Source organism: Rhinolophus sinicus, chromosome 17, assembly GCF_057876585.1.
Source record: "Rhinolophus sinicus isolate RSI-liver-muscle chromosome 17, RSI-T2T, whole genome shotgun sequence".
In the NCBI taxonomy this organism is placed as follows: domain Eukaryota; kingdom Metazoa; phylum Chordata; class Mammalia; order Chiroptera; family Rhinolophidae; genus Rhinolophus; species Rhinolophus sinicus.
Window position 1 is genome coordinate 207,731,708 of NC_142517.1, and position 20,788 is coordinate 207,752,495.

The 20,788-nt window shown below is 46.6% G+C and overlaps 1 protein-coding gene across 3 annotated transcripts in view; it reads left to right on the plus strand.

Moving 5' to 3' along the window:
- Positions 1 to 20,788, plus strand: part of INPP5D (inositol polyphosphate-5-phosphatase D) — a 110,335-nt gene that overhangs the window by 7,271 nt on the left and 82,276 nt on the right. For all 3 annotated transcript variants that reach the window (XM_019739751.3, XM_019739749.3, XM_019739752.3), the window contains exon 2: positions 6,850 to 6,913. In XM_019739751.3, the coding sequence (XP_019595310.2) occupies positions 6,850 to 6,913 (64 nt within the window). The remainder of the gene's footprint in view (positions 1 to 6,849; positions 6,914 to 20,788) is intronic.

Genomic DNA, 20,788 nt, shown 5'->3' on the forward strand with positions numbered 1-20,788 from the left:
CTTCATATAGATCCTGTAAATTTCCTGTTATGCTACTTCTGATTATTTTGTAGTCTTATTACTGTTGTGAACAATATCTTTTGCCCTACAGTTACCCTTTCGTGGTAACTAATAACATACAAGGAAGTTATAGATTTTATATGTCATCTTTTTTTCTGTTACTTTATTCACTCTTCATTATTTCCAATTGTTTTGCATTTGCTTCTCTTGTGTTTTCTTGATAGACAATCATATCATGTACAAATTAGGATCAGTTTTTGGTCTCCTTTCCAAACACTTCTCTTATTCAGATTTCATAACTTATTGCATTGGCCAATATTGCTGAAATACTACAGTGGAGGATATTGGGAAGAGAAAATGTCTACCTCAGGGAGGAGGACTGTGAGAATCAAACATGACACGACCTGGAAAGGGCGTAGTGGTGCTAGGCATTGGGATGGTGATGCAGCCTGGGGCCAGTGACCATGAGAAGCCATTCCCGCTCCTGGACCTGAAGAGGCAGGAGACAGGGCTATGTCACTAGGCCATTGCCTTGAGCTGTGGTCTCCAGTGGAGGAACTCGGTCACTGCTGACCTGCGGTAGGCAGAGTGGGGTCGGGGGAGCAAATACCTTCATCCCATCCTCTTAGCACTCTGCCCGTGCCTCCCATTGGCCAAACCTGGATGAAGCAACCCAGCAGCAGCCTCCTGGACACAAGACAGGTGGAGGTGGATAGAGAGTGCATCTAGTTGGGGCACAAGCGGAGTGGGGGGCAGGGGGAGGTGTGGGGGAGGCAAAAGGGGAATGTCCAGCTCACTTGTATTTTTTTTGGTTTCCTTTATTCTATTTGCCAGAGGGTTGCCCATTTAATTTTCTGCTTTTCAAGTAATGTGTTCTTAGATTTATTTACCTGTTCTGTGTTTTTACTTTTATACTAAAAAGTATTTGTACTTTCAGTAACCCCTGCTGTATGTATGGTTGAGGACAGAGATCCGCCCTTTATATTTCTCTTCTTTTCTCCCATTTAAAATCTGTCCTCTTCTGTACTGACTTTCTCGAGTTTGCCTTCTTCCTCATTACCTTTCTCCAGGATGTCAGCTCTTTACGGACTCTCTTGTGTTTAAGCCACCTCGAGAACTCCAGGTGTTTCATTTCTGATCAGTTTTCTTTGTCTCCTGTTGCTCAGTTTTCACAACTGATTTTCCCAGTTTCAGAGATGCAGTGGTCTCGTAAGTCTTACTGGTTTACAAAGCAGACTTCCCCAGAATGTCTTTTTTTCTCTTTTGCAGTGATTCTATGTACCATAGACGTAACACCTTTGAGTTGTTAGAAAAACAGTACTCCCTTCTTTTGGGTAGCGACACATTTTCATAGGTCTGGTGATATTTCTTTTCTGTCAAAAGAACTGTTAGGAAAAATTGGATCAGATTCTTTTGGAAATCAGAGTGGGTTTCTACCCCAATCCTCTTCCCAAACAAAAAAGGACCAACAAGGATGGCGGTGTGAGCCCCCTAATCCAACATCCAGCTGATGGGGGTGAGGCTGTGTTCTGGTGCATGGATAGGTGGGCTTCCTCCCAGGGGCCTCATGCAAGGAATGACCCGCTGGACCCCCAGGCTGCTGCGGCGCAGTGTTCAGCAGGGCCCCTGCAGCAGTGTGGCTGCCTCAGCTCCACCTCTCACTTGGCCTGGATGCCTCCTCCTTTCTTTCTTCTGAGCTAACGGCCTCTTTTAATTTATTCATTTTCCGACTCTCTTTGGCTGGGCTTCTTTGGGGTCTTGGTGGTGAATGGTGAACACCCTTGGTTCCTGGGGCTGACGTACGTTTTCTCTTGCTTCTACATTGGTCCAATGTAGAGTGCTTTTTTTTTTTTTTTTTTTTAATTAGTTTCAGGTGCACAAGACAAAGCAAAACTTAGACGTTTATCATCTCACACTGTGTGAACCCCCCTCCCCCATCCACTATCCCTCTGTACGTTCCCAAAACCTCTCACCTTCCCCTTATCCCCACCCCCCGCCCCTCTAGCAACCCTCTGTTTTTCCTCCATGTTTCCAAAACTGTTTCTGATTAGTTCATTCACTTATTCTTTTCTTTAGATTCCGCATATAAGTGAGATCATATGGTATTTGTCTTTCTCTGTCTGACTTATTTCCCTTAACATAATGTTCTCTAGGTCCATCCATGTTGTTGCAAATGGTAAGATTTCTTTCTTTATGGCTGCGTAATACTCCATTGTATAAATGTACCACAGTTTCTTAATCCAGTCATCTAGCGATGGGCATTTCGGTTGTTTCCAGGTCTTGGCTATTGTGTATGGTGCTGCAATAAACATAGGAGTGCATAAAGATTTTTGAATTGGAGTTTTGGATTTCTCCGGATAGATACCTAGGAGTGGGATTGCTGGATCATAAGGTAGTTCCATTTTCAGATTTTTGAGATACCTCCAAACTGTTTTCCATAGTGGCTGCACCAATCTGCAATCCCACCAACAGTGCACCAGTAGAGTGCTTTTTTGAATGCAGAGTTTCCAGCCCTCGTTCTCCCACCTCATCTTGTCCAGAAGTCCACAACACTTAAGCAAGAAAACAAGAGAAAACATGTACAAACTTTAGAAATTAGGAATGATATATATATAACATGTTACCAAGGGATTAAAAACAATTATAGGAGAATGCTAAGCTTATCAGCAGAGTGAGACAGAGACCCTGACGAGGTTTTTGAATTTTAGAGAATGGGCCCTCTCTCTCTCTCTCTCTCTCTCTCTCTCTGTTATTCTCTTTCTCTGTCTCTCTCTCTCTCTGTCTCATTTACCATGGTAAAACCTGTTTCTGGGCATGCTTATCTGTGTTTATTTGGCTAGGAATAGTCAAACAGAAATACTTTTTTTACTGAGGTATAGTTGACATGTGACGTTATATTAGTTTCATGTTGTATGTTATACAACATAATGATTCACTATTTGCATACGTTGCAAGAATATCTAGTTAACATCCATCACCACACATAGTTACAAAAAAAAATTTATCTTGTCATGAGAACGTTTAAGATCTACTCTCTTAGCAACTTTCAAATATGCAGATACAGTATCGTTAACTATAGTCACCATACATCCCCGTGACTTCTATGATATTTATCTGAGAGAATAAATAAAACACCACCACGTTTCTTCCTTCTTCCATTTGCTTGTCCTCTTACAGGGGAGTAAAACTGTATTAGGATTGATCTGGAAATGCCCTTCCCAGGGGAAGCATCTTCCTGCCTCTTCCTTTCCTCCTTGCTTACAGAGTGTGTGTAGGCGCCCGTTGTCACCAGTGCCGTCCATTGCCACATGGAAAGCTTGCTCTAAGCCCCACTTCCTTTGAGAGCGGTGCTCTCTCATTTGGTAGCAGAATACGCACTGCGGGCCTAGCACCATCTTACCCTGGGTCACCACGGGGAGTGTTCCTAGCACAACTCCCTGGAAATACCACCCAGTCATTGGAAGGAGTAGCCACTGAGGACCAGTGTTAGAATCTTACATTGTGATTGAATCACCACAGAGAGCTGGCAAGGGCTGCATGGGACCCACGGCCCCCAGAGATCAATGAGCGTGTTGTCTGGAGCACGTTACAGTGCAGTAGTTGTCAGCGATGAGTGAGTTGTGAAATCTTCACTGTGAACATTTGCCATGTAAGATGGTGTGTGTGTGTTATGTATCTGTATATGCACAGGTATGTTTATGTACCCATGTGCGTTCTGCGTGTGTACAGGTATGTATATGCATATAAGACCAGAGGGACATGCAGCTGCCAGGGAGAGGGAAGGCTGAGTGAGGTGTCCCCACCCCCACCTCCCTGCTGAGCCCCCAGCACCCCATGGCATGCAGTTTGGAATAACTACTCTCCCATGGGTTGTGTGTGGCAGGGGAGGTGGCGATGGACACATTTTCCTTTGAAGATCTTAGCAGATTCAAGCCCAGGGACGACGTGTCTGCCCCATGCACTGGGGGTGCTGCCATGTTCCTGTCAAGGGCAAAGCGTTCTCTCGTCTTATTGCATTGCTTTTGAATTCTGATCTATTTAAGTAACATGGAGCTGTTTCTTTGTTTCAGTGTTTCTAGAACATCTTTGAAAAAGTCATAAAGGCTTCCTGTTCTGTGTGGCTGTCTCTGTCCCGCTCCATGTGACTGTGTTCTTTCTGTCTACAAGCTGATGTTTTGGCCCTGCTCAACCTCTTCCACAAATTCGCTGCCCTCAGCCAAATAAGAGACTGTCTGTGCTCTGTCCTCATTTGCATATCTGCTAAAGGAAGTGTCACCAGACCTCGCAGTGAACGCTAAGAGCACAGCAGGGTTCCAGCTATACTCAGGCACTTGTCTAGTAGGCTCTGCAAATGGGTTTTGAGGCTGGGTAATGGGGCTGCCATCTCTGTTTCCCAGGACATTGCCAGGAGGTGAAGTGGCACTGGACTAGAGAGTCACCCTTGTCATCTCTGGTAAAAGCCAATTGTGGTGTCAGTTCAGGCTCTGGAGAATAGGACAGGGAGTGGAAAGATGGGAATTAAATGGACGCGAGGAAGAGAGAAAAAGAGACTTTCCTACGAGAAATGAAGAGAAGTGTGGAAGTGAAATTCCCACACCGTTCTCCAAAACTTTCTTTAAATGTCCATTGATTCAAAAGCCATTAAAGATTGTAAAATTGACCACATAAAACTGTAAAACTTCTATTGAGCTTAAAAAACAAACAAAAGTCCCCCCCAAAATCAATAAACACTGTTAAAAATAAACAATTCGAAACTATATTATAGTGGATATCAGTCTTACACATAAATAGGCAAAAGATTTTTTAAAAATGTGAGGCCAAGACATGAAAAAGGAATTCACAGAAAAAGAAATACAAATAGTGAAACACATGAAAACATGTTCAATCTTTCTCATAAAGAAAGGCAAAGCAAGCTATAATTTTTCTTTCACCTCTCAGATTTGCAAAGATTAAAATGTCTGATAACAGCCAGTTGGCAGGGTGTGGGGAAGTCGACACTTTCATATCCGGTTAAGAGGAGAAAAAAGTGACACAACCTCATTAGAAGGCAACGGTTGGTCTCTATCAAAATATAAAGTGGACATGTCCTTTAGACCAGCTGCTCTCCTTCTAATGCTTGATCCATCAACACTAATCAACATCAGCAGAGATGGTGTATAATGTGTCCCGGCACTGCACTAAATGCTTTTCCTATGGTAATTCACTTAGTCTGCCCAACCACAGGGAGCTGTCACGTCAGCCCCATTTGTTGTCCCCATTTTACTGATGGGGAAACTAAAACTATGAACTCGCCAACATACACAAGATGAAGGAACAGAGATGTTCATGGCGGCACTATTTATAATAGTAAAAAGTTAAAAATAACTATCTGTCATCATCATGGCCAAATAAATGAGTGTACAACCTCAAGGTAGAACATGACTTAAGAAGGCCTCTAAGATATTTGTTTGGTCAAAAAAGCAAATTTCTAAACAGTGTATGTAGTATGATGTTATTTGCATTTAGAAAAGCACGCATATGTCAGTTTGTGTGCATGTTTTAAAGTCCTGGAATGATGTACAAAAGTAGTAAGTCTAAGAAATAGTAAATCTAAGAAGCGGGGAAAGGACACATTTGTTTTTCATTTTGTATCTTTGTCTATGGTCTTAAAATTTGTAAAGTTGTGTACAATTTTAAAATCTAGTTAAACAAAAACATATAAATGCTTCATGAAGTGCCAGGCGCACAGGAGGGGCTATAAATAAGTGAAATTTCTATAATGAAGCACTCATTGTCTTGGTCACAAACACAAAACAAGTGTCTGTGAGCTGGAGTGTGACCCCTGCCTACGGGTTCAGCAGGGCTGGGCAGGTTTTCGAGGTTCACGAGGATCCCGGATGGAGGAAATGGGGGGAGAGTATGGCGGGTGACAGAACAGACCAGCAGTTTCAGCTAAGAGTGTGAGACCCAGATAGCGTGCCTGGGAACTCCTTCTGCCTCTGGGTTCAGCAGCGGAGCCAAAGGACTTTTATGGTTGTCTGCTGCCGCCAGGCTCTCTGTGGGTGGGGTCACCAGCTGGACCACCCACCACTGGGCAGACTTGACAACTACCCTTCCTCTCAAAAGTTTTAGGAAAGTGAAAAGTAGCTCCTCCTTCTCCTCCTCACCGTGGGAATGGAAGGAAGGTGGAGCTTCTAGAAGGAGAAGAGAATCTAGGGCCCCAGTTTCTTCCTCATTAGAAGCAACCCTAAGGCTCAGTGACCAGCTGCTGGGAAACTCCAGGTCTCTGACACGATGGTGGCTGACATTTGGGAGAATGAACCCAAGGGGCAAAGTCTTCAGGGGAGGAAGCCATAGGACTGAGGGTTGCTCAGCAGAAGGGAGACACCCCCCCAGAGCTGAACGAGCCTCACCTTGGCCACGGTGGCCGTCTGTGGCTGTGTCCAACACTCCTTTGGCATGTCCACACCTTGCTCAGCCCCCCTAGAGTCTTATTTCTATTGGAAACACCCCCTCTGTCTGTTCTTTTGGCCAACATGCCAGCCAGAGGTGGCAGAGGCCCTTCCAGCTGGCAGATTCCTTTAGATCAGACCACAACGCTGTCATGCGGTGGTGTGAATCACACCCCAAAAGAACCCACCCACGTTTTCCTGAGGTTCCCTGCATGCTCAGGGGGTGGGGAAAGGGGCAGGCTATGCCTCCGTCCAGGGCCACTTGATGTCAGAGCCAATGTCCGCCTCAGAACAGTTAGCTCCAAAGTTCAGAAACTTCACGCTCAGATTCCTCGAGCCATGTGAGGAACTCTTTTCATTTCAGCTACCAGAAAAATGTTCCTGCAGGGGTTCTAATATCCTCTTTGGTCTGTTTCAGGTATCGGAATTGTGTTTACACTTACAGGATTCTGCCCAACGAAGACGATAAATTCACCGTCCAGGTAAGACCATTATAAACCTAGAAATACGACCCTGACTGGAGCCTATGTTGGCAGAGAAAGAGTGAAAAGAGGGAGAAGAGAAAAGCACATGCTCCAGCTAGCCCAGACAGAAAGTCCTGGCTGAGTCCATCTTTCTTCTGGAAGTGCACAGGTGGGGTGGCTTAGCGAGGAAACTGTGACCCTGCAAAGTGACCGTGCTCTGTGACGTGATAGAGCAGACATGCCAGACGTTATTTGTGCTCATGGGTGTGAAGAGGAATGCTCAGAGATGAAGGAAAGTGACTGTGGCTCGTCTGTTACTTTCTTCAGTGCACTCAGAAGAGTGAGAATCAATAGACCAGGAAAAAGAGAAGGAAGGGAACTTGCAGGAAAACAAACCATATTTTCTGGGGGGCTAGAAGTTTGCCCCAAGGATGGGCACAAAACAGTACCTTTCTATTTGTAGAAATTGGTTCCGTCAAAGGCGTGCTGCTCATGGTTTCAGATTGTATCACATACACTCCAAATGTGTAAAACTTGACATTAAAGAAAAACCACCTCGCTAGTCCAAATCTGGGAAGACCACCCTATGCAGAGTTTGCGTGACAAACAGCACAGGCTTTGTGCCACCACAGTGCATGACAACTTAGTGATGTGGAGGCCAGGGCAGCTATTTTTATCTGGCTGCGTTAAGGGAGCACGGGGGACTGGGAAGAACAAAGGAGGCGACACACCCAGTGTCCTCACTGGGGGCAGAGGAGTCCTGCTCAGTTCTCTGGACCGTGGTGAGAGGCACTGGCAGGCGAGGTTCACCTATGCGGCAAGCAGAGCAGGCAGTAGAGACAGAGGTTGGGACACGATGTCACAGAGGAGCAGTGACCGGATCTGTGGGGTTTAGTTGAAAAGATAGTAGAAGTGGAAGGGGAGAGGTGTGGCACAATCTCTGATTCCAGAACCTGAAGGGATCGGTGCATTTTGTGCAGGACAGAGCTGGACTCAAGGGCAGAACAACAGGGAGGCCCCTGGGGCACAAGTCACTGGAAATATGTCAAGAGGGAGAAGTGATGGAGTAGAATGCCGCTGGGGAGACTAGTTATGGGGATCAAAGGAATCACTTCAGTGAACCATGGGGGACAGAGAGTAAGACCTTGAGGGGCATACTTCAGCCAACACAGGTGGTCACAAAGCTGTCTTGTCAGGAGGCTGGGGCTGTTTGCGGCAGGGCTTCAGTGGGAGATGCAAACTTGGGCTCAAGTGGAACCGCTCCACCCCACAGAGGTCAGGCTGGGTGTTGCTTCAGGCTTCTTGATCCCTCCCATACGTGAATCTGCACCAACATCTAAAAAATATCCATTTGAGTGTTTTTAGCTAGTCTGGGCCACCCACATGTCCCGGCCTGGTCACCAGGAACAAATGTTGGCACACCTGGTACAAGACTGTACTTTGAAGTGCTTGGTGGCTGCTTATCATTAAAATGGTTGTCTCTCATGTGGGCTCCTCACCTGCCAGGGATGTGGCGGCCAGTGTGGGGCAGGCAGTCAGCCTCAATGCCCTTTACAGTTTTTTCCAATTCTAGTACTGCATGAACTTGCTGGCCTGGGTTGGCATCCTTGGTAGGCGGTTTGCTGAAAGGAGTCTGAACTCTCTTAAGTTAAAAGTTGGTCAATGCGTTTGATCTTTTTTCCCCTTGTGGTTTCTTGTATTCCTTCAAAGTGAAGAAGACTTTAAGTATGACTAGGCCTTAAGCTGGAAAAGACATGACTTTGTGGCTTCTTGTGAAGTTTGTACCCATGGCTTGTAGATGTATAGACTGTGTCTAGCGTCTGTCCCCTCTCACCTTCACACTCTTATCATTAAGAGTTGTGTTGTGGTATTGTGAAGTACTGGGGGTCCTACAGGTACCTCCAAGCTGCTGATTGTGAAGCAGCTTCAGAATCAGGGCGCATCATCAGGTTTGCGGGGGTCGTGAAGACCAGAAACTGACTTTGACTAACTCATGTAAGAGGTGGGCCTTTGTGGAGAAGCACAGGGCAAGGAAGGAGAAGGCCTGGGAACTGGGCCCAGAAGGGCTTGGAGCCCTACACCCCAGGTGCTACCTGCTACAACTCAGTCTTTCTCTGTGGGTCTGCTCTTCTCCCACTAACAGGCTCACTTCTCAGTTCCCAGTCCCAAGAGGGAGTATCTGGTTGTCTCAGCCACCAACGGCTTTCTCTGCATGGGTCACTCATGGGCCACCTGTCTGTGTATAAATTGGCTGTGTTAGAACAGATGACTGCCCAGCACTCAAAGATGGGGGTAGAGGTATAGGGAGAGAGTGTGATTTTCTGAGGCTCAAACTCAGCCGGGGCAATAGGCAGGCAGGTTCACAGAAGAGCTGTGGCCCTGCTGGGCATGTCTGCTCCTGACCCCAACCGTGGGCCTGTGGCCTCCTTTATGGCCAAAATCAGGTAACCAGGTTATAGGTAGCTGTGGGGACTAGGCGGCCCAAGGAAGTTTCCACCCCTAAGATATGCCTTACTATAAAAATACAATACCTTACTAAAATAATGAGAGTAGATATTCACTGGGAGCAAATTAAAGCCAGCACAGTTAGATGAAGTCTGAGATCCAACAGAGCTCTAGCAGTTATTGACCACTTCTTATTTCCTCTTTTCATGTTGAGGCAAAACCTCATACTCTTTTCTGAGCTTACCCACAGTTTCTAAATAACTCATTCCTTACATCTCAGTCTCTTTAGTGCCACCAGAATATGAGGCTCCCAAAATAAGTATCTGGCCTGAAACATTGCCAAGTAAATCGCTTTCTTATGTTAATTACCTTACCTCTTCTCTCTGGGGCTTTGGTCTTTTTGTCAGAACCAAAGAGCCACTGCCTCTTTGTTCTCTGCAGAGCAACCTTGTGAAGTCAGTCCACGGTTCGTGGGCCGTGACAGCCCCATTTTGGTCAGGAAGAGGAGTGATCCTGACACTTGGTGACTTTACTCTCTCTCCACCTTTTGCAAATTTATGAAAAATCAGAGATGAGAGGGAAGGATGTAAAGCATAACTTCATTCAACTCCCGTGTATTAAGTATGAATGTTGCCGAGGCCTGCAGAAGTTGGAGCTCACACCCAGTTCCCCAGACCTCCCCTTCTAAGCCTTCCTTCTTTGACCCCACAAAGTGTGTCCAAACCTGGCTGGGCACTGGATCCCCTGGGAAAGGATAGACTCTGCCTCAGGAAGACGAGGAGGCAGGGTGATGTCACCTCTCAAGGAGAGAGGCCTCTTTTCCTTTCTACAGTATAGATACCATTTGATCACAAGTGACATTTAGCCTTGTGGTAAATTATTGAGGTACCTGGTATATAGGCAGACCCCTCTGTTCCCAGCTGGTTCAAGTCCAGAATTTGCCAGCTGTGTGGCCTTGGGTGAGGACATAACTCTGCTGGACAGTAGATGTCACACATGTGCCTCCCAGGGCATGTGTAAAACACCCAGGCCCGGTGGGTGGCCAGCCTGGGGGAACTGCTGTCCTCACCATCACTGTCTTTATTCTTTGTGAGAGGGAGCAGATATCAATCAAAATGATCACTCTGCTAATCAACATAAGTCAGTTCTGCTTCATAAGTCAGGTCAAGTGAAGGAGGAAAGGAAAAATGGGGGGAAATGAGACAGAAAAAGAGGGAGAAAGACAATGGAGGGAGAGGAGAGAAGGAAAGAACAAATGAAAGAGGGAAAAAGGAGACAGAGGGAAAGAGATAAGACAGAGGAAGAAAAAGGAAGGAAGAGGGAGGGGTAGTGGTGGGTGCGGGTCAGGGGCAGTTTTGACAGAAGATGAGATGGGAATAGGTGTGGGGCAAAGTGATGGCAGAGAAGGGGGAGGCAGGTGGTATTCTAGAAGATTCTAGGCAGTGCCTAGGGGTGGTGGGAAGGAGGACAGATATTGTAGTGACCAGGCTTCCTCAGCTCTGTGTTTCAGACTGTGGATTTCCATGTCTCAGTTACCTTAGCAGCCCATGGAATTGTTAAGTAGTTGTTCAACAGCTGCTCTGACCCCCACACCCTGAGAAACTTCTGGACCTGAGTCACAAGTCCTCAAGGGTGGGCAGTGCTCTGAGGGTTGTGTGAGGCCAGAGGAAGGCAGGTCGGCTCAGCCCCTCAGGCCTGAGGTTCCCGCCCCAAGAGAGTGGGTTTCTTGTAAAGCCCAAACTCCTTTCCTGACTTGGAAAGGGAAGTGACCCTGCACTAAGGAATGCTGAGTCCATAATTAGCTGTCTGGCTCCTGCTGCCTTTTGAAATGACCCTCTTCCCTGGGAGATAAGGAGGCATTTGAGGCAGTGTAAGCAGTCCTGAGGGACCAACTTCAGCGTGAGTGAGGGGAGGCCACAGTGTTCATGAGTGGACTTGTCACATGACTGGCTGCCCCAAACCCAATGCCACAGTCAAAGTTAATGGGGCCCTTTGAGAAATGGGGCCCTGGAGTAAATGAGGCTCCATTCCTACAACCCCTCAACCCTTGCTCTTTTTCTGACATCCTTCCTACCAAGAAGGATAAAACGGAAAGTAAAAACCACCCCTGGTCCCCAGTCACGTCAGTATTCATTATGAACTTCCTGTCTTTTCTCATGGTTGAGATTGTATCCAAGATCCTGACTGTTTAAATCAAGACAAGAACACACACAAGTTTTAATGCAAGTTTAGTTGAAGAAGGAACTTGAAACTCTGCCTCATAGATGCTTTCAGTATTCTTTCCTGATTTAGAAGAAAAGTTCAGTGGCTGGAGTCATTCTGGTGAGAGACTTAGGACTCAGTTCCTGGTCCCTGATGGTGGCCGTCACGTTACTCTGGGCAGTGTGGCTTTTGGAGAGGGAAAACAAAACAACTTTCTAAAAGCTGTTCCGTCACAAGTGTCCGGGTGGGTAAACGGTTTGGCCATTGTTATTACTCTCAGGAAGAGGGTGGCAGCTCTTATTGTTCTGAGTGGTCACCAAGTGAAGTAAAGATTCCGTCTCAGCCACCGGCTGAAGGATGTGGCTCTAACACACACTTCCTGACATTGCACAAGAGGGAACAGAAAAGGCCCAGGCGACAGAAGCCATGCAGGGCCAGGGCACCCTGCAGGACGCTGTGGCCATGCCGAGAATGGTGGGCCCGGCGGGGATCCACAGTGTCCAAATGGTCCTTTTGTGTCATGACTGCCATCTTCTAGAAGTCTGCATTTTTATTTTATTTTACTATTTTATTATACTACCTGCCATAGACCATGGACAGGTTTGTTTTCCAAGCTTCTGAGTATTTCAAAGCATCTTCCAGTTGCCGTTACATTCAAAAGGGAATTTGATGGAGATAACACTCCTGGGGATCAAGTTTTCCTTCAAAATTCTACAGAGGTGTTGTTCCACTACCCTGAGAGAGTTAGTAATAAAATAGCCCCACTTACAAATCCAAGGCCAAGCTGGTACCAGTTCCATTATAAGGAACCAAATTTTTTTCTTTTTCTGATCTGAAGCTGGGGGGAATTCTTTTCTACCCCTGTCATCTTTCCTTTTGTTGATAGTTTCTGGAATGCATGCAGACTGTTCACTTTGCAAACTTGGGTCTTTCTTTTGGTTCAGAAGACTTTCCTTCTGTTTGGTCTTTGAGGATGTTTTTATCCTAGCTCTTCTGGTTTCCATTTGTCATCTATACCTCTCAATGATTGTCTTTATTTTCTTCCCCTCCCCTTGGCCATCATGTCCCTGCTTCTTGTGCTCCGAGCCTCTGGTTCACCTTCTTTCAGGGCCCATTTCCTTTTTATGGCCCAAAGCAGAGCTTACCCAGGCCCACACCAGCTATGGTTGGTGGGTTTAGGCACGGGACTAGAATGCGAGTGTAACCAATGAGATGTGAAGGGAAGTGTTCTGTGGGGCTTCTGGCAAAGCTTTATTTGTCTTAGAAGGAGATGCAAGAATGAAGCGGTTCTTTTCCTACCTTTGGAAGCTGTCAGAGGATGCGATAGCTGGGACTACTGTTGCCATCTTGTAACCAGGAGGGCAGGTAGCTGGAGAGTGAGGCGAATATGTAGGGGCGGGGCAGAAAGATGAAATAAATCTGGGTCCTCGATGATTCCACAGAATTAACTGAACAGAATTAACCAGGTTGGTCATTGCCCCACCTCCAGACTTCCTGTTTCTGAGATAATCGATTCTTTTTTGTTCAAGTAACTGAATTAGGGTTTTCTGTTACCTGCAGCTAAAAATATCCTAAGATATGACGGTTTAAACTATCCTAGGGGAATTTCAAAGCAGAAAATGAACATTTTAAATTGAATGTCAAGTTCCATTGCACCCAAAGCCCTGGTCTGACACACAGTCTCTGACTCTCCCTTCTCTGAGCTGTGTGTGGCCTGTCCCCCGTTATTGGGACCCACTCCCACCCCTCCTGGACATTCCCTGTGACGTGTCTCCGTGTCAAACTTCCTGGGGTTCAATATCCCTTTCTCTAACTCTAACCAGAAAAAGCACAAACACAATATTTTAACAATTGCTTGCTTATAGCAGAATGGTTTAGCTTCTCCTCTCAACTACACCCTTCAAGGTCAGGATCTAGGTCTAATCTTCAGATATGTAAGAGGCCAGTGAAATTTACCCAACAGAAGAGAATCTTTTCTCTAAGAAAATACCTCGCCCGAGAGGCCTTCCCTGATTACTCCATAAAAATATCTCCCTGCCCCCTCCTGTGGCCCTCTAACCCCTTACCCTGCTTGATTTTCTTCATGGCACTTGTAACTACCTGACTTTATATACTCATTACCAGACGTATTTATTGTCTGTCCTAGAACTGTTCCTGGCATCTGATGGGCACTGAATAAATATTTATTGAACGAATTAATTCTGGCTGCCCCTGTAAGAATCTAGAAAGAGCTGCATGTTTCCCTTAAAACTATGACTTGTGGCACTTATCATTTCAGTTGGGTCTCCATGGTGTTCACCGTATCTATTGATTCGTTGCTGTTGGTTTTGTTGCCTTGACCAATTCCCTCTGCATGCTGGGCAGAGTACTCTGGTCCCTAGTCTTGATTTTGCTGTCACTTTCTCCCATGTGGATTTTCATTTCGCCGGTGAGTTTTTCATTTGGGTGCAAGCCTGCCTCATCTGGCTGGTCTCCCTCTTTAACCGGTCCAGTTCTCCATGGTCTTTCTTGTGGGTTTTCACTCCTGAGTCATAAATGCCTTGCCGTTTTACATGCATGTGAGAAGGTCAGCGGCTTCCCTGGATGTTTTATGAGTTCCTGCAGCAGCGTTTGCAGAGAAAGCTTCCTCCAGGTCTTATTCTCCCCAGCCTCCGTTTCCTCCTCTGAAATACTCAGATAACAGCAGTACTTCTCACATAAGGAATGCCCCAGAACCAAAGTAATGTATGTGAAGCAGTTATGGGCAGTACCTGATACGTGACTCAATGGATGATCGCTTAACGATCAATGCCTGCTCATTGGGCTTGTGTCACCCCAGCTTTGAAGGACTGGGGAAGACTGAGGCAGGGAGTCAGGGCAGGGGCTGGTGCCTGGGGTCAGTAGGCAGCAATGACAGGGCCTTGAGGATGCCAGAGAGGTCAGAGGGAGGGTCTCATAACTCCCACTGGGGCCCACCTCATCATCCCGTTTCCCCACTGCTCCCACTTACCGAGCTCTTACTAAGAGCCAGACATTTGATATAAGTTCTTTAATCCTGCGAGGGGGTATTCTCATTATTCTCATTTTAAAAACAAAGAAATTCAGGCTCAGATGGGAGGGATAACACTGTTTGCTTGGTTCATACTAGTCAGTGACAGATTAAGGACGTCATTTGACTTGCCATGCTATGGCTTAAGGGTCAGGCCACTCTCCCCATCCTTGGCTTGGCCTGTTGTCATGGAGATGCCCAGCAGCCTGGGCCCCCAGCTGGAAGGTAAGCACCAAGCTGAGTCTGATGCTGCTGCCATGTTTGGATACTGGCCTTTGCCTCGCCAATCACCAAAGTGTGGCCCCAGCCGTGGAACCAGGTGGGAGTTATATGGCATTGGAGCCACTGACCTTCCTGAATAGGGCTCAAGATGACCCTACTTTTAAGCTGAGCCCGGTCAGGGTTATAGCTGTGTGCCCTGACCATATTCCTTGATGGTCAGCATGACTCAGCTCAGAGAATCCCCACAGCCATCTGTTCATTTTCTCATTCATTCAGCAAATACTAGTTGGGCCCTGGGTACAATAGTCAACCTCAAAACATAGTCCCTGCCTTCAAGGGACATTCAGTTGAGAAACCAAAGACAAGCAGTAATCAAGATTATCCCCTGAACGCCAGGTTTATATGGCTTGAAGTAGAGGTGTTTCAGGAAACTTTTACAGCAAAAGTAGCTCCCCTCAAAGGGGAGGAAACAAATGGCCCAGCCAATCCCTACAGAAAATCATCACTTCCCCGCTTCTGTGGCACCCCTAGCCATGGGGGTGGGCTTTGGTCCTGTGTCTGTCCCCCCCCCCCCCCAGTGAGCTGTGGGTGCCAGGCAACAAGAATGAGGGTCTCATTTGCCTAGAGCCGGGCACAGGACAGAGGGTTTATGACCATTCACTGAGTGAAAGGCCCAACTGACTTGGCTCGAGAGTGTGCTTTTATTTACCTCTCAGTGCTCACGAAACCTTTCAAGTTTAACATTAAACCCCCAGTTCTTGGCAGAGGAGTACCCCATTTTGAGCAATCTCAGGGTAGAATAATCCAAATTTCTTCCCCAAATATTGAACTAATTGGTAGGCGATTGCTTAGTCATTTTTACAAGGAGATTCGCCACAAGAGAGTCGGGAGTTCCCAAAGTCCCTTCATTTCAGCTGCTCTGACTGTCCAAGTCCAGAAACCCTGGGAGGCGACTGCCATCAGACTGTCTGCCTGCTCTCCACCATATTTATGCTACCTCATGGCTTGGGGGAAAACAGTTCTGAAGTCTTGAAATGAAGAAATATGTTTTCCAAAATCCAACGTCTCTGGCATATATACACTCTTAAAGCCCTAAGAAGAGGCCTTAGCACCTTATACTGCGACCAGGACAAGACATGAGGACATAGTCCTAGGTTTTAAAGAAGGAAACCAGACATTGAAACAAGTAGATTTAAAGGTTACTCAGAAGTCTGCAAGAAAGACCATTAGCTGCTGGGAAAACCAGACAGTAGAATAGGTCTCTCTTCCTGGGAAGGCATCCATCAGATAGTTCCTCCTATGAACATGAAGCTCCTCCCTGCCCCAGGACCTTTGCACTTGCTCTGACCTCTGCCTAGGACTCTGTCTTCCCAGATCACCACGTGGCTGACTGCCCCGACGTTACTCCCAGGTCTCCCTCTCTAAAGTCATGCCCTGCTCCAATAGTCATTCTCCATAGTACTCCTGGTCTATTCTTGGTCACAGCACTTAACACCATCTGCAGCGGTATGCATCCCCTGTTGCTCCTGCCACCGGAGCGAATGACCACAAACATAGTGATTTAAAATCAGTAGAAATGTATTATCTTACAGCTCTGGGGATTGGAAGTCCGAAATGGGTTTCACTGAACTAAAATCAGGTGTTGGCAGGACTGTGGTCCTTCCTGGAGGCTCAAGGGCAAATCTGTTTTCTTGCCTTTTCCAGTTTTTAGGAGCCACCTGCATCCCTTGGCCCCGGCCCGTTTGTCCATCTTCAAAGCCAGCAATGGCTGGTCAAGGCTTTTTCACCAGGCCATCTCTCTGGTTGAGTCTCTCACCTCCTCTTTCCCTTATGAGGACCCTCAGGGTTTGATTGGGCCCCCTGAATAATTCAGGATAATCTTCCTATCTCAAGGTCAGTCTGTGACAACCTAATTCCCTCTGCATCTTGGTTCCCCAACTCCATGTCACATGAGGTCTTCACAGGTCGCAGGGATCAGGACGTGGACATCCTTGAGGGGTCATCGTGCTGCCCACCACAGCGACTATCTTGGTTCTTTATTGATTACTTTGCAATCTCTCTCCACGAGGAGGCTGTAAGGCCCATTTTGCTCACCACTGTGTCTGTGGTGGCTCCTAGAAGAGCCCCTAGCACATAGTAGGTGTTCAATAAATATTTGCTAAATGATTGAATGGAGGGATAACTTGTAATATGAACGAAAGAAGAAAGGCCTCCATTTCTTTACCTCTGAAAGGAGGGCAGTGGACTGGAGACTTCCAAATGCCTTCGTGCTTTAAAATGCTGATTCCTTCTGTAATAGTTCCTTCTGTAACAATGACACCAACAAATAGAGGCAGGTGTTCGGGGCGGCTGTTTCATAATCTGCTCTGCAGTGTTGGGGCACAGTGGGTGCAGAAGGGACTGGATCTAGGATGAAGTGAGGACAGCAGGGGAGTTTGGGGGCGACCTGCAGAGTTCATCAAGGGGCCGCCCCAGGCTTCCTCTCCCCCAAGGCAGCTCCTCTCCAGGCTGAGGGCTCAGAGCTTGTCTGCCAGCTGTCATTTCTGTCTCCGCTGGAGTACCTCCAGAGTTTCACAATAAGAAAAGAAGCAAGTTAGAAAGCATTCCGGGGATATGCAATTAAGGATAAAAATATCCCTCAGGCTCCTGCAGTGGGGAAATGGAGAAGGTTTCTGTTCCTAGGACAACTGGAAAGAATGGCCAGCAAGGCTTTTCGTATTGATGAGCCTGGACAATTATAAACACATCTATGTCCCACAGTGCCCTACGCTGGGTGGTTCAGTTCTCGAAGGGGAGGGGTTTCGACTGTGCAGCATCCCAACTGCAGGGCCTTGGCTTGGGGTGAGAGAAAAGGGGAAATGGAAACAGTGAAGAAGATGAGCTTCCTTCTTTGCATGTGTCAGAGGGAAATGGCTCTTTGAAAGGCAAATGTTGAATGTTGGAGATGGCTAAGGACTTAGGGACTCCCAACAGGTCTCTCCCCACCCCAGTTTCCCTCCCCCTCTTCAATCTTGAGGCAGAGGGAGATAGGCCTGGGAGCCCCAGGCCCATGACTGTCTCTGGCCCCCAGGTGCCCAGGCATGGCCCCCCCTTCCCATGTTCCTCAAACCCCTCAGCCCTCTGCACCCCTCAGCCCCACCCCATGCTTTGCACCTGAAAAGATGTATTCCTGCTGGTGGTATGAGTGAACAAATGTTAACCCCATGATGAAAATGGTTGTACAGGAAGAAGCAGAAAGATCAAATAGCACATCCTGAGAGAAATGGGGAACTAGTCTGACTTCCGATCTGAATGCTGCTGAGGTCCTGTTCTTTTCATAGCCCGTCTGGGACCGTGAAATAACTCTCCGGGCTAACTTTTATTTTCTTTGTTTGTGTTAAGGAGGGTTACTGCAGATCAGTATTTGTTATCTCTGCTTTTTCTCTTAAGAAAGTAGATAGTAAGTGAGGGTGCGGAAGTTCAAATTGAAAATATGAAATGGAAATCAAACCCCCTGACACCGAAACAGGCCTTGCTTCTTGGGAACCTGTCAATGTAAATGTATTTCTCTAAAATGTATCATTAAGACTGGTAATATATTTGGCACCTTAAAAATAGTCTTAAAGACTTCATGTTAAGCACTTGAGTGCTCACTGAGGCATTCTTTAAATGTCAACAGTCCTCTTATATTTGTGGGAGAAAAGATTTGCAAAATTTTAGCAAGAATAGTATCATGCCTGGTCAGCTAGAGCGAACTTTGCACAATTTCAAGCATGCTATGATTTCCTTTAAAAGTCCCTGAGCGAAGGTGGTCAAAAGGTACAAATGTCCCGTTATAAATTAAATTGTCCTGGGGGGTGTAACACATGGGGGCTATAGTTAAGGATACCGTCGTGTATATTTCAAAGTTGCTGAGAGAGTAGATCTTAGAGGTTCTCATCACAAGAAAAAAAACTGTAATGATACGTGGTGATGGATGTCAGCTAGACTTACTGTGGTGATCATTTCATAATATGTACAAATACCGAATTGTCACTATACACCGGAAGCTCATGGAGTGTTATATCTCATTTTAAAAAACGTGAAAAACAGAAAGCTATGGGGACTGTTGCCTAGGAGCAGATAATGGTAACGATATTAACAATAGCATCGTTGCTTTGAGTCCTTGTGTGCGACACAGCCCCCTGCTGCTATCAGTTCAGGCGGCTTTCAGGCCACACTCCCTTTGGCAGGAAAACCTGTCCTCAGTGGTGCCTCCTGAGTGCCCTTCTTATGTCCCCCACCCTGTTAGCCACCCCCTGGGGTCTGAGAAACAGGTGTTGCCTTGCTCCCCTCCCTGGCAGAGCTCAAGAGAATCTCTGAAGCTGGGCGGTGTGGCAGCCGCTGGCCACACATGTCAATCAAGCATCTGGCCTCCAGCTGGTCAGAATCGAGATGTGCAAAGTGTAAAACCCACATCAGGTTTCAGAGATTTAGTACAAGAAGGAATAGGAGGAGGGAGGGGAGGCGGGAGAAAGAATGTAATATATATCAATATTTTATTGCAGATTGAAACCTTAATATTTCAAATAGATTGGATTCAATAAAATATATTCGTCAAATTAATTTCACCTGTTTTTCTAAAACTTAAAAAACATGAGGGCTCCTAGAAAAATTTCAATCACACCTGAGGCTCTCGTTATTTTTCTGCCAAATGGCATCGCTCTAGAGCAGGGGTGTCCAAACTTTTTTCAACGTTTTTCACCAAGGGCCATATGCGGTAAAATACACAAACAGCCGGGCCACTCACTTGAGGTGAAGTACGTATTGCCTCACCTGGTTTATTTAAGTAAACTAAATATATTTTTGGAATTTGCTGCGGGCCAATTAACAATGGATTGCGGGCCGCAGTTGGCCCACGGGCCGCAGTTTGGACACCCCTGCTCTAGAGCCTTGCCACTCAAAGTGTGGCCCACAGACCAGCAGCATCTGGGAGCCCGTTAGGACTGCAGAGGACCCGGCCCCACACCTACTGGCTCAGAACCAGCATTCAAACAAGCTCCTCGAGGGATGCGCTCACCCATGAAAGTCTGACGACCACGTGGTGGTGGGGAAGTGGCAGTAAGTCTCACACAAGATGGGAGGCAGTGCAAACAGGGGCAAAGAAGGCTCCAGAGGGCAAATCCATGCACACCTGTAGGGCCTGGGCCCCGTGACGAGTGCCCCCAGCAGGTCACATGGGGCAAAGATATATGTACTAGGACATTCACTGTGTCACTAGTTCAAATAGGGACCAACAAGAACCAGCAGAAAACCTAAATGTGATTAACAGGGAACTATTACATCTACTGAGCTTGGGCCAGTGGAAGTCTGTGCAGTTGTTTAAAAAATTAGGGCAGTGTTGTGTGTCGTCAGTTGGCAACATCTCCAGAATTAAAAAGAAGTTGTTGCAAGAGGATATTATAGTATGAGAGTTTGGGGGTTTGTTTGTTAGGGAGTAGATTATAGATACAGGGTAGCATATACATCAGAGTGACAGGAAAGATAGCTCAGAGACTGTTAACTGTGGGGCGAAGACGGGGTTACCAATGAGAAAAGGGGGCTTCTCTTTTCCAATTTACACCCTTCGGTACTGTTTTCGTTTTTTAAAATCATGGCTGAGAGGTAACTTTTATAATCATAATTTTTTTCTGTTTTACACTTCGCCGTTTGTCTTCATTTTTTAAATTGTTATTATAGGAAATGGGATCATCTCAGAAAATCTGGGGGTAAGCCTGCTGTAGTGTGGGGTCCCCCGTAGGAGTCCCAGCAGAGAAGATTGGGAGAAGGGAGGTGGAGACCAGATTGAAAAGGGCTTGAATGCTCCTGGCCGGAGAGTTTGGCCTCTGTTCTGCACACAGCAGGGAGGATGGGGGGGGAGTTGTTTGTTTGTTGTTGTTATTGTTTTTAATTGAGGTGAAATTCACACAACATAAAACTTCCTATGGTAAAGTGAGTGATTCCTGGCACTTAGCGCATTCACAGTGTCTTGCCACCGA